The sequence below is a fragment of the Chroicocephalus ridibundus genome, chromosome 1 (genome assembly GCF_963924245.1).
Source record: "Chroicocephalus ridibundus chromosome 1, bChrRid1.1, whole genome shotgun sequence".
Taxonomy (NCBI): domain Eukaryota; kingdom Metazoa; phylum Chordata; class Aves; order Charadriiformes; family Laridae; genus Chroicocephalus; species Chroicocephalus ridibundus.
The window spans coordinates 84,558,238-84,572,702 of record NC_086284.1 but is presented as its reverse complement, the minus strand read 5'-3'; the positions used below and the strand labels follow the sequence as shown (position 1 = coordinate 84,572,702).

At 38.8% G+C, this 14,465-nt stretch overlaps 1 protein-coding gene across 1 annotated transcript in view; it reads right to left on the bottom strand.

Moving 5' to 3' along the window:
• Window positions 1-9,256: 9,256 nt before the first annotated feature.
• Window positions 9,257-14,465, bottom strand: part of EGFL6 (EGF like domain multiple 6) — a 43,687-nt gene continuing 38,478 nt past the window's right edge. Inside the window, exons 10-12 of the mRNA XM_063351243.1 lie at window positions 12,598-12,684; window positions 10,885-11,150; window positions 9,257-9,644 (exon numbers count right to left, since the gene is read on the bottom strand). Coding sequence (XP_063207313.1) covers window positions 9,549-9,644; window positions 10,885-11,150; window positions 12,598-12,684 — 449 coding nt within the window. The 3' untranslated portion in view covers window positions 9,257-9,548. The remainder of the gene's footprint in view (window positions 9,645-10,884; window positions 11,151-12,597; window positions 12,685-14,465) is intronic.

Sequence of the window (14,465 nt, the reverse complement as noted above, 5' to 3'; positions counted from 1 at the left end):
TGTCAGACGGCCATGGGGGTGGAAAGATGAGGGGACACATTCAGCGTGAGCTCCTGTGCTGCCCCCCAGGGCCACTGCAGGGCTAAAAGCACCCCGGAGAAAGCACCTGCTGTGGAAATAACTTGCTTTCCTAAGCAACCCCAGGTGTGATGGCGTAGCTTCCATTGAGGCTGCCCGTTTTGGGCATTGGTGTGTTTCTGACATAGCGTGGGGTGAAGCGGCACCTGTGCTGGGCACAGCCTTCCCCCGGTGCCCGGCCGCCATGCTGATGGAGCGGGAGCTGGACATAGGCCTGGCCAGCGGGGCTTTGGGAACGCTCTGCTGGGGAAAGCGGGGAAAGCTCCTTGACTTCCCTCAGCCCTGAGCCTGGTGGAAAAGTAGATGATATTCACGTGATTTTAAACTTTAACCTCAGTCGTGACATGGTCCTTCTCAAGCAAACACAGGGAAAGGCAGTGTGACACGCCAGGTGGGGTAAATTAGTATCATAGCTAATGGAAAGCAGAAAAAAACATTGCAAAACTTCTCATTTTCAACATTGTACGGCATTACTTTTGGTGTAACCAGCTAGTCTTTTGGATGACAAACTGAGCTCTTGGTACACGCAGTGTTAAATATTACAAAACTTAGTTCACAGGGTGGCAGCTTTTGGATATAATTAAGTGTGCTGGACATATCAGATTATGCAGTAAAAACCTAAAAGGTGATGCATTTTATTCAGAGCAAAGGTATTTGTCATTGCTTTTATTGCTGTGGTTTCATCTTTTCTATATGTTTTAGGGTATTCAAAATGATTTTGTAAAAGATTCTATTCTAGAATATTCTATTCATTCTTCTAGAATGAAGGCTCTACAGCAAATGTACAGGTGTATGTACAGGGGTTTAATCTCAGTAACAGTAAAAAGTTGGTGTGATTTTTTTAATGCATGTTATTGGTTTTATTCCCTAATGAGGCCTTTATTGCCCTCTGCTGAGAGTAAACTGAATTTACTTACCTGAACTTGCCAATATGTTTCAGCATGGATATCATGTACGGCAGACACACCTCTTTTTCCCTGTTTTCACATAATGAACATCACTAGTACCAATCACAAAGGAAAAAAAAAAGCCTCACGTTGTATAGGATGTAAAAAAATCACATAAGCAATTTATTAAATTATTGTAATGAACCAGTGAACAGTGTTTGATATTGAGTGGTATCAAACTTTTCTTTGCTACTGCTGCAGCGGTTGCATTATACACTGGTAATTGAAGAACCCTGAATGATTGCTAATTCTGTTTAATACCTAACTTGCTATGTATTTGTGTCAAACTCACAAATTCATTGAACGCGTGGTACAATGGTTAGCCATGGCTACCTGGAGGCCACAGTTGAGATCAGTCTTCCTTTTTGCCTTGTCTTTGTGGCTCACACAGAAACAAAGTGTGGGACAAAAGCTATCACAAAAAGGTCCATAATTTTATGAAACAAGAGATGAAGAATTTGAAGCAGATGACATGACTGTCCAGAACTGGCACAATAAAATAGTAGCAGAACAGGAACGCAGTCTAAGCCTTCCGGGTCCAAATGTGGCATGTCATCCAATGGCCTGTCTTACATATTTTTAAGTATTTTTGCAGCATATGCATGTCACAAGCTCAACAGTAGCTATCATTGCAATATTCAAGAGTTTGCAGTGTAGTTTCACTTTGGGGCTCCCAGGGTAAGGCTCTTGAGTGCTATTTTTCTTTAACCTTTCTCTATCTGTACAATTGTAAGCACGGTATGTATAGAATTCCTTATATCCTCAAAGTGCCTTGCCTGCTGCAAAGGCACAGATCTCCCTTGGCAGGAAGGCACAAGAAGGAGCGGAGTGTGACTTGTTCCTTGTGATTAGCCCTCCTTTGATTAGGGATCAAAACTGAGGATGCCTCTCCTCAAGGCAGGTTCCTCACTCCAAAGACTGCTTGGGCATCTCCATTAAATCCTCTTTGATCTAATGAGTAAAGGGATCATTATTCCAGTTTCCCATCTGTAAAACAGATCATAATGCTTTCTTAATTACCTCTGAAGTAAACAATCAAACAAAAAAACCCAGATGGAAATATATTCCCATTATAATCATACATATTTTTATAGGTGTGTAATGATATGTATGTACATCTTTGTGCTTGCATGGTTTTCCAGGATAAAATCAGTGCTACTCTAACAGCAACAGCTTCCTTGAGACTTCAGTATGGGCTGTGATAAGTGTCTGCTTCTCTAAAAACATAAGCTTCTATTCAACGAAGTGAGATATTCTGCCAGCAGATAAAGTGTTAAATAACCACAGAACTAGTTGGAAAAATGTTGGTCAAACAATGTTCATCATAAAGTTTTTGCACAGAATAGTATCAGTTTCAAATAAGCATCCCTAAAAAAGTTTTTCATAAAACAATGGTTCTGTTTAAAGAAAAACAAAATCAAAACAAAATAATTGGGTATTATTTATTCTATAAAACTAATTTTTATATTTTTTTATTTTATTTTTTAAATTATGTCATATCATAATGTCATAACAGGCTACTATTTTATCATGTAATTTACTGCTTTGTCATATAGTCCCACAGTGGTACAACACATCATTTTGGACATACTGTAAAAATTTAACATTTCTGAGTTTAAATGAGCTGCAGGTTTACATTTTCTGCACGTGATCTATATAAAGGCAACATTAGCATAAGAACGCATGTGATCAGTTCTGGCTTGCCATCAAGCAGGAGACCTGGAAAACTGCCACAATTATTACTTTGCTTGTTTATTAACTCATACCCGTATCTATGAAAGAGATCACAATCACTAGAAGAACAGTGATATGCAGTTTCTTTTAATGAAATAAAAAGCTTTTTTTTACCAGTTTTGAAGATGTTGTGTGTTGATCATACATTAGCAATGAAATGTTGCAGAGATGTACTGCCATTCACAAAAGATTTGTAAAGTATTTGTATTTATATTTGTATGTAATTTGTAATGTAATTTGTATTTGAAACAAAGTATGTGTGAGCTCCCTTGAAGTCTTTCTTCAATTTATTTTTCAAAGGGTAAGCTTTAATCTCTCCCTTTTATTGTCCACTCTTGGACTGGTAACAACTGCCTCTTCAGAATAGCTCAGGCAAAATGTGTTGTGGCAGGAAGGACTGACGGACAGGCATTTCCTCTAAAATCCCTGGGTACAGGCACTGGAGCTGTGGTTTGAACTTTCTGAAACCTTGTGCACAGGTAACGGCAGCAGCTGTTCCTTACGGAGAGCAATCAAGGAAATTGTATCCTCTCTGAAAACCTGAAAGGGAACTGGTCACTTGCTAGAAATCCTCCTAGACAGGGAGGCAAAGTCAATGTCAGCTTTCCGTAACATCAGAGTAAATCCAAGTGTCAATCATGAAATGAGATGAGTAAAAGATTTCCGTAAACATGGCTGGGAACAGAATGTGTCTTCAGCAAAAAGCTTGAACACCAAAGTTGTGATACATGATTAAAAATGTTCTTACTTCCTGACTGAAAAAGAAAGGCAGAATTATAAATATCGTTATTAAAAGTACTACTAATCCTATAGAAAACCATCACATTTTTTGATTTATAGCTCATACAGCCTTTCTTTTTATAGGTTTATAAAGCACTGATTTGGCCACAGGATAGTTTTGTATTAAATCTCCATGATAATATGACTGTAAAGACAAAATGAAAGGTGGCAACAGTTCAGAAACTCTTTATTAGCATGGCTGAATAAAATGGATTTGTTCGGAATTGTGGACATTTTCTGGCACTGACTTTAAAGCACGATTTTTATTATTGTGTTTCCTGCCTAGGAAGAATTAGATTGTGTCATCCTTGAAAATCGAGAAAGCGAAGAATGATTAATGATGGCACTGACCGACTAAGGAGAAGGACCCTAGATGGCCTTGTTGTCGGGAAAGGATGTTCCCGGAGTAGCAGAGCAGCAGCAACAAGCAGAGGGACAGGTACTGCAAATAGCAAACTGGTGAAGTTGGAGGTGTGGGAGGCTACTAGGAAAATATCCTCCAGTGGTTCCGAAGACGTCTTTCCAACTGCTTGAATTCCTGTGGGAGCCCAGAGTGGCCAATATATTCATGCCTAATTTGTCATTGGCAGGAGATTTCATGTCTTTGCAATTGTATCTGTCTCCCAAATCCAACAGACAATAGCCAGATGAGGCATCTGTCTCCTGACAGGGGAATATACATCGAAAAACGATTTTTAACTTTGGATGCAGTTTGAGTGGAGGTATACAACTATATCTATTCTGGCATAAAGCCCTCAAAATCATTTCCATCTTTTGTGGGAAGGCAGCTGGGACAGCAGGAAAAGCTACACAATACTTTCAAAATGGTTTGTTTATGTAATAATTGAATTGATTGATTGAGATACCAAACCTTGTAGTAAGAAGAAACATGAATATGGTGAGGGAGCAGTAAGAACCAGACGCAAGAAAATATCCCTCACCGTGTATCTGCATTTGAGGTTGGCTTTCATATTTCTCCCATGCTCTAATTAGTGACCTGTCTCTCGGGTTCACTTTCGTGTTCTTGGGTTGCCTAATGTCGACTTCCTCCAGTGTTGAGTTATTGGCCAGTAGTGGCCACTACCGAACTTGGTAGTGTCCAGTTTGCTTCAGTGGCAGGATACCATAACAAGATTTGTGCTCTCTTAAGAGAGGTGCTCAGATCTAGCAAATTTTGAAAGAAATATAAAAGGGCCCACAGAAAGAGGGGCCCACAGAAAGAGAGGCCCTCTCAATGGCATTCATTTCATGGTGCAGTGCTGTAGTTCTTTCTGGAGAGCTTTCTTTGGTTTAAGATTTCTTCAGTTTTACGGTTATTTTGTCAATAAGTCTTGAATTTATATTGTTTTTAGAGTTCACAGAAAAAAAAACCAAAATCTCTCTATGATCCAGACTTATGATTCAGTTCATGAAAAGGCTCACTATGGTTCTGCGAGCAAGTAAGGAAAAAAAATTACATAATGGGAGCTCCGGCTCCAACGCAGAGGTGTCCAATTCTGCAAATAGATTTTGGGTATCACAGTTAGCCACCGATTTTCCCTGTACAGCCAGGAGAAAGCAATGGAGCAGGGCAGTCAGCTCTGGAAGAAGATTTATAATGCCCAAATGAGCTACCAACTTTGCTATTGTCTGTATACAGAATGAACAGCAGCAAATTAAACATGCCACCTCCTCAGTGCTACAAAAAATGGAGTTGCTGCATGCGAACTGCCTCCTGGAACTGGTTGCTTCGGAATTTTGGCTTCCAAACTCTACCTGTGAATCGTTTGAGGGAGTGCTGGGAGTTGGGTCTTGAGAAAGCATGTCTGTGGAGCTATTCAGTGCTCCTGCACACCATCCAGCTTGTTGGAGAAGCACCATCTTTGTATGGAAGTAAAAAGAATGAAATGCTATTTTAAAGCAAGTTTAGGGAGATGCTGTTTCCTTTAACTCAAATATATGTTTCTATTGGCATCAAATACACTGATTATTCATAATAAATTGTATTATTCCTGATGATATTTAGCTTTGAAATATTTTTATTTCATTTTAAAATTAATAGAACACTTCAATTGTGAGATTAAAGATAGCTTTAATCTGAGCACCTAAAAGAATCGCTATTCAAATGTTTCTCAAATCTGTCTCAGGGGTGTATTGGAAATAGGAATCGGTATAATGCATTACACAAATTTTAAGAAATTGAGAGATTTTCAGGCAGAGTATTAGGCTATTTCCTAAAAAAAAAAAAAAGGAAAAGGAAAGAACCTTCTAAAACATTCAGTCATGCTTTACTGAATCACTACTAAATACTCCCCAAATAAAAAAATAACAATTGGTGTACTCTGTAATGTGCACTTCCTGAAGAGCTGGAGTTTGGAAGGGGGAAAGTCAGAGAGACTGAATGTCTAACTTTGCTGAAATCAAACTTTAAAGTCAGGTATTTGAGAGGTTAATAAGTATCGAAATAAGAAATTCTTTTCCATTAAAAATATTTTCCTGTGATGAGCTTTTATGTAGCAGTGCACATATGACCAAATAAATTATTATCCACACTTTCTTGTTATTTACCTTTTCATTAATATATTGTCATGAATTTCAATACCTCCAGTACATGCAGGTGTATGACTCTGTCCTAAAATATATAGCAATTACGAAGTAAATATGAGTGGCAATCAGTCATCGAAGGCATCTCACCATTATCTTCAACTTTATGATCCTTAAAAATTGCAGTGGGGAATCCTTATTTCATGTATAAAAATAACATCTAATAGCTTTTCAATTGCAGGCTACAAGATAATCATCTTGTGGGAACGTGCCTCAGCATTTCCATGTATTCAAGGTTGACAAAATGAAATCTCTCTTTTAATTCTTTTGGCAGTTGAAGAAAAGTGATTGAAACCTTTCGTTATACAACCTTCAAGATTAAGTGATCACATCTGTTGAGTAGTTTTTGGAGGATGTAGTATAGATTTGGGTAATTAGCTAGAAGCTCTTTTTTTGCCATTAACTTGTAGGCAGAGTACTGTCTCCAAAGTTTATTATCAGACTTAAGAGCTGTGAATCAAAGTTCAAGCCACTTGATTGTAGCGTACCTTTAACATTTTCAAATACTCCCAGTGCAGTTTCCTTGCTGTCTAAAATAATCAAGTAGCTAATGGATTTCACATTTCACAGTAATGGAAAACTGTCAGGAACATTTTGAGGCATTAATGACTGTGGGCATAATATGCCCTTTAACTGTTCTCATCTGAAGGAGAAACACGTAGCTTTTGCCCTGAGCAGTTGCATCTTTTGAGTGAATGTTGCAAACAATACCAGTTAATTTGCTGATGTGCTGACACGGTTTGTATGAATGCCTATACATAATGGATTTATTTTATTGCTTCTGCAGCAGCTATCTTTGAATGTATTCACAACAAAAAAGGTTTCAGTTTTGCTCTTCAGATCTTATTATGCTAGAGTTATTTTTATGATCTGCTGTGATGCAAGCTGTTGTGTATCGGACAATCCATTGCAAACAAATGAGAAACAACTTCTTCTTCTACTGTAGAAAGCTTTATGGCAGCTATTGCAGTCCGTGCTGATCTGTGCAAATAATTTTCTTACCCGTTCCATAAAATGCAAAACCTTTGCTTTTTATTTTGCCTTTTGGGTGGAATGCTACTCCTAAAGTAATTGTCACAGTCAGGATTCATGGTGGGCTACAATTCAACCAACAATAAATAAATATCGTCATATCTGGCTCCATATCAGACCATGTTCATTGTGTTTACTCTCTATTGTTTGTCTACTGAGCAAATAGTCTTTAGACATTATGCCTTCCCACAGGCAGTATTTATCTTTCCATGCCAAGTAACTGCACGTGCAAGAAATGCCTAGCTGCATGTTTTTAGGTAGACTCAATTTGCTCCACATATATATTTCAAATATATAATTTGTACTGTAATGCTCAATACTGTAACAATTCTTAGGCTTCTTAGGCTTTAGGGGCACTGTGTATGTGTAAGTTATTGCTGCTTGAAGCTAGACCCAGAATTCGATTTCAATAAAATTCATCTTTCATTTTCTCAGTCTTCAGTAAGGGTAGTTCGGAGAGTCAGACAAGGAGGACTGGGTCCAGAAAAATACTTGTTTCACTTTTCTGCCTCATTTTGACCAGGTTCTTCAGGCATCCTGAGATCACAGTCCTCCACTACTGAGGGAAATTTCCCTTTGCTTTGCAACTCCCATGGTCTTTGTCTGAGATTAAAGAGAATTTGGTTCTCTCAAGTCCTTATTCTGTAATTGCCTCAGCACCTCCAGAGACACCAGGAAAGAAATTCACGTGTCAAAGGTGAAGTCCACGTACAGTTCTCAGAGCACCTGTTTTGTAACACAGACTAGTTCTAGCGAAGAACACGCACTTCCTGATTACATAGCTATTGTAAACTTTTCAGACATTTTCAGTCTTGCTTACCCTTTCCTGAACTGTGTGCGAAGTGCAAAAATATTGTATTTCAACAAGAAATGTCTCAAGCATCCCTGACTAGTTGCAATTCAAGGTGTTTGAACTGTTGGAGTTGTATTTTTTTAAAAAGCTTAGATTCGTATAGGCTGAATTCTTCAGGGTTCTTTAGTATTTCTCTATAAAATTCTATTCAGTTGTTTTGAATGTCCCTTTCTTCATACAAGAAACAAAATCAAGAGCATCACTAATAATAAACAGTGAGCAGTCAACCTAGAAGGGGATACACAGAGCTAACCACGAGGAAAATGCATGCATGCACGTTTAACGGAGCACTGCCTGAACTAGGCCTTCTCCATGGGCATCTCTGTCCTCTTGGGATTCAGACCACCTACTTTCAGAAGAGATCACAAGACAGAAGATGGTTTTGTCCTCCACAGCATTGTCATTCAACTTCTTCTAAGAAGAGGTGGAACCTGGATTCTAGGCCCTCCTCAAATGTGTACACTTACATGTACATGTGCCTGTACATGTAAGTGTATGTATACGTGTACATGTGTGTGTTCATGGGAAAGCGTGGTGGGGGTGGCAGGCCAGCAGCTCCTGGTTTGTGGGAGAGGTTCTTCTCACCTCCCTGCTGCTGGTGATGGCAGATAGTCTCCATCCCTTTTGCTGAAATTTGAAGGGACATGAAGGGACTTGCAGCAGAGGGGTTTTTTTCAGTTGTGTAAGAAGGAGCGTTATCGTGTGGGCACTAGGCTATACTGTCTGCTGGAAAATGAAAACTATTCCTTCATACCTCTGCGGGGTAAAGTATGCCTACAATCCAACAGGAACCAGTTTTTCCCTGAAGGTCAGTACATAGTGTGAATTTTTTAAAGTGCTAATAATGGGTCGTTCTTTTTGTTCTTTTTTTTCAGTGCCAGTTGGTAACATCATCTGTTAAAGATGAACACTACACGCTTATAAAACTATAAAGGGATCATTTCTAAATACTGATTTGTGTGACTCAAAGACATTGATGACAAACAAGGTATTTTACATTCTTTATTAGTAATGAAAATATTCCTCAAAGACATGACTCCACTTGCAATTTGCATAGCTCCGTCAAGAAGGAAATAAAGCTCTTCTCTTTTCTCTTACTTGTTGAATAGATTGAATATCTACAAACTAAGTAGGAAGTTAAAATTATGTCACCAGAAGTAGTAACATCCTCTTAAATACTGCTCGATGTCCTTGTGAAGTAGAAAAAATGAAATAGAAGACTTAAGAATAGTCTTGAAAAGGACTTTAAGGAATAAAAGCTTGTAAAATTTGTAAAAAAGCTAGACAAATAATACTTTAGAAACCCTGACCTTGAGTGATAAAATACAGTAGTGCTACACTCAAAGCGTGTATTAGAATAACTCATTAAAAAAGTGTACTCTGCTTCTTGCACGTCAGTTTTTCTGTTTGCATTGCTGCGTTAAGTTCAAGGCACAGTTTTTATGTTGTTGGTTTTTATAAAGAAAATTATACAAAAATACGCTACTAGTAAGGCAAATATTAAAAATAGGATTAAATCCAGTATACTCCAATAGCCATTATCAGGTATCTTCTGGGCATAGGCCAGAAATTAGTATAACATTGTCCACTCCAATTTCTCCAGTTTTGCCCTTCCCACGTTCTGATTCAAAAGTGACCTGTCATAAGAAAAGAGAGGTATTGTCAAAATGTCATTTATCCAACCATTTAGCAACTTGTAATGTTAATTAATAATAATGCTATATTTGAGAAATGTTTTACCACAATACAGGACTTAATGACTTAAATCCTTGCAGTTCTTAGATTTTCTGTGTATTATTTGAACTAGACTGATAATCTTCTGTGGATTTACAATACCGAATGGATTCCTTTAATAAGATTACTTATTTCCATTGTACAGAGAAAATGCAAATTGAGTGAAATCCTCTTATAATAATGTAGTTTTACCATAGTATGGGATGCTAGCGCACTCCTTTTCTTGAAGGCATTACAGCTCTTTGTTTTCAATCTATTTTGATCCTTAGTTTTGAGAGATATATATACTTTATATATACTACATATATAGTGTATATACTATATATATTTTTTTATATATATAGTATGTATATGTATAGTATAGTATGTATATTGTATCTAGAAAGTAGGTTCATTTTTATGAATACGATGGCTGGGGTTTTTATAGTCTGATTTACATTTATGTAAGGGCTTTTCTATATCATTCCAGCAGTGCAAAGAACCTTGAAAAGAGCTTGCATTTCATTTATAATCACAGTATTCAATTATACAGTGGAAGCCTTTACACAGCACTGCAAACGTTCAGCCACATAAAAGAAAACCAGGCCCTAGAACTTCAAGGAGAAACTATCTGAAGCCCTGATTGAGGCAGTTTTCAGACATACATCAGTGCATAGTGTTCCCTGCTGGCTAGCTAGTATATCTTGCTCCTAGGGTGATTGGCCACCCTTGATTATACATGATGTCTCCCCTTGCACTAATTATCTGGCCTAGTGTGGTTTGAGAGCATCCTCTTCTATGAAAAAGGGATAATTTTCATTTTTCCAACAACATATGTTTGCTGGAAATATGTTTCTCTTGCATGAGATATTAAAGAGAGATTTTCATTGTTTGTGTTAATTTATGATCTGATGCAGTTTTTACAAAATGACGGTATTACTGGCATCAGTGTTCTAACCAACTGGGGTAATTCAGTTCTGAAATTACAACCGGATAGTAACTTTTCTGCCTCCTAAAATCTGTGTTTCTGTTTCCCATTTCAGATAAGCCTTTCAATTGCCAGTAAGCGATGCCTATAAAACAGTTGGTGGAACACTTGAGGATTAGGAAATTAAGCTGTTATGTTGATTATGGTAGTTGGCTTATAAATCATGTTACACTTACACTGTTGGTTGTTTCAGCCCCCTGAAATATATCTATTTTTCCAGTTCTCCACCTTTCATCTTTTCCTTTGTTCTGCTCCCAGACAGGAGTGGGTTTTTTGTTTGCAAGGAACACTCGAAGTTTCCCCACTCTCTCGCCAGCAAGCCGATAACTGAAAATCAAGCAGTAGCTGCTCTTTGGTTTGAGGTCGGTGAGGAGAAGTTTTAGACGCCCCATATCCTTCTTGTGCCCCACAAAGGCTGGAACTGCCATGTAGTACCCATCACCTTGTAACAAAAAAAAAAAAGGAAAACACATCTTTAATGGACTTATTTATTAGCAAATTGAATATGTATTTGCTAAGAAAATATGTGGAAGCTGTGTTACTTCAATACTTTAAAGTCAGACTGGAGAAAAGCAGCAGGGAGTGTATTTTACAAGGAATACGCTTGCGCTGCTGGAAGTCATATCAGTTTACAGAGGAGATGAGTTTGTATTTCATTGGCAATTACAGTCATTCTTCCTTGCACTACCTTTCAAAGGCAAAATCATATCAGTTTTTCAAATGCAACAGCCTGAAAGATGCTGCTGTGCCTCTGAGTTCAGACCATTTCCAGTACTTGAGCTATCTCAATACTTTCTCCACTGTCCCCTGCAGTGATGACAAACTCATAAAGAAACTGACAGTTTATTCCCCAAATCCTGGAGGACCAATGAAATGACAGAGATCCACAAAGTGATAAAGGGCTAAACCATCTGAGCCCATAAATAAAGTCATAATCAGCAGATATAAGTTTGGGGAGGTTAAGGTCAGGGTCAAGTCTTCCCGGAAGTGACAGGACAGAGAAGGGACTTGGGGAAAAGGAAATATATACAGCAGGAGCAGAAGGGATACTGAAGAAAGACTGGGATGGAAAGACCGTGAGGGAAGATGGAGGCTACGTGCGTGTAGGAACTGGAGCAGGTGGCCTGTAGGATCTGCAGGATCCACTGGTCCCTACTGCACTAAGTTCTGCAACGGTTCCTGTGTCACAGGGTAAGAGACATCCTTTCAAACAAGTTTCTTCAGCCCCACCTTTTTATATACACCAGCACAACAGTCACACATTGCACTCGCAGAGCTCTCTCTCAGGTTTTAGCAGGCCTGGCATCGGTACCAGGTCAGGTATCGGTTGTTCTTGAAGAGCCCACTGCCCTTGGCTCATTCTGAGGAATGCCGTCACTCATTTGTCTTGCAGAGTTTGAGATTTCTGAGCAATTATCACAGTGCTGTCTAAGCCATGGATTGCCACATCCATCTACATGGCAGATATGTGGTTAAACGCCCTACCGGTCTTGGAGAGACACAACGCGTAACTAATAAGGTTTCCATTGCCTTGTACCTTGCAATTCTGAACAGTTATATTCTAATCCTTTCTCTCATATTTTGATACATTTGTGTTGAAATATGTTGCTGATAACCATTTGCCACTGGATATTTCAAAGAAACAATTACCACTCCCAGAATTCTCTGCCTCCTTTTTTCTTTTATAAAGATAACCCACTGGAGGTGTCCCTGCCCATGGCAGGGGGGTTGGAATGAGATGATATTTAGGCCCCTTCCAACTCTAACTATTCTATGATTCTATGATAGGAAAGCTAATTCTTGATTCCGTTTTCCCCTCTATCCCCCCTTTATTTGGAGGGGGTGAGCCATCAAATCAAAGCATAACTAGACGGCAAATATTTAAATACCTCTATCTCGATCAGCAGGATTCCAGTCAAAGTCATCATCAGCATCTTGTTTCCAGTCGCAGACCCCTCGACTGAAGCTGCAATCAACTGCAAAAAAAACTGGCAATGGAGACTTGGAGATAAGAGGAGCACTATATCATAAGTACTGATAAAAATAATTTGCTCTTTATTCACCCAGTTATGAATTCATAGGTCATTCTAAAATTATCTACAATCAGAGTTCACATAGTGATGACCTACATTAAATTGAAGAGAGAAAATATTAGAATTTATGTGGTAGTTCTTTCTTTAACTCACAGGAAAATCTGTTGTGTCTTTTTACTGCCAGTCTCCCATCTGCACATGAGTTTATATGCTGTGACTCCTGTCCACTGAGTGCCTGCTGATCGCCACATATAGTTGGAGGTGTTAGTTTTGAACTCTTGCATGATAAATGGTTTGGGATCTGCCAACTTTAGAGCTTTCCTCCCTCCATTTGTTATACTGCTGTAGTTGTAATCAGCCGAGATGCTCGAGCTCCAGTTCTATCCATTGAAAGAGAAAAGCTGGCCTCCCATGAGAGGAATCCTTTATGCCAGCACCTGATACTCATCCTCCATGGAGCTGGGAATAGCCCAAATCAGTTGACCTTTAGAGCACACTGAAAAAGGGTGCCACCCAGAGCACACCACAGCCTTCGTGACTGCGCAGATGAAAAGCATTACATACACAGAGAAAGAAACACTGTGCAAGGCAAGCATGACAGATCAGATTAAGAATAATATATCAGCCGTTTGACTTTCCTCAGAAAGAGGCATCCTTCTTGTTCTTTTCATGCATTTTATCATGAGACAGAAAAGTGCAGTACATGGCATTTAGAGAACTTTACTGTATAAATCCGTTGTTTCTGAGAGTACTGCATTTGAATTGGAAGAAACCCAGTATCTTACCCTTTGTGTCAGACAGCATATCAGTCTATTTTGTTGGGTTTTTTTAATTTTCTTTAAGATTTGGAAGCATTTGTGGATTGTTTTTGGGTGAAACCCACCTTGTCCTAAAAATAATCTCAGCTACAGCCAATCACAGCCTTTCAGCCCCTGCCCACTTGTCTGGTAACTCCCCAGGAGGATGCTGCTGCCCTGTAAACACATCAGCTCCATACGATCTTTTAATCCCCCCTTTTGGATTCTGCTTTTTTTCTGTGGCTCTCGTAAGCAGGTCTTTATAGTCAGCTTTGTGATTCTGTCCATCACAGGGAAACTGTTTCCCACCAGAAGAGAGGGGGAGAGTGCCCTTTGATCAGCTTTTATACTCTGCTTTGACCAGACCTACACTGCAGTCTGTTGTGGTTCCGAAGAGGCAGTGAAGTTTTCTGTTTGAAAATGCATGAAGCGGTTTCCTAAGGCATGGCAGAAGCCTAAGTTGTTTGTGTACCTAAATTGGCAGGTCTTGGACCTTGTATGCTCCCCTGACTGATTTTACAACAATTTTTTAATGTGAGAAAGAACAGGTAGTGTCATCTTACTCTGATATCCACAAGACTTACTGATGAATTGTGAACCATCATAAATTCATAGCCAGGCTATTTAAGATTCAGGGTAAATATTTATTCAGTCTTGTTCAGGGGAGACTTCTATTGACTTCTGACAGAGGACCAGGAGAAAAACCAAGAGAACATGGCTAAAGGACATTGTTAAAGTATGTTTTGAAAAGGATACAAAAAAAACTTCTCACATTTGAACTGGCTAAATGGTTTGGCCAGATGCTGCCTCTAATGTGCTCACCGAACCTTTGGTTTATGTTAAAGGCTTTTAAACTGGTTCTGGCTTGGGTGTTGTTATAAAAATACACAGTACACAGGAAAATAAATGCTGTAGAATGAAAATAAT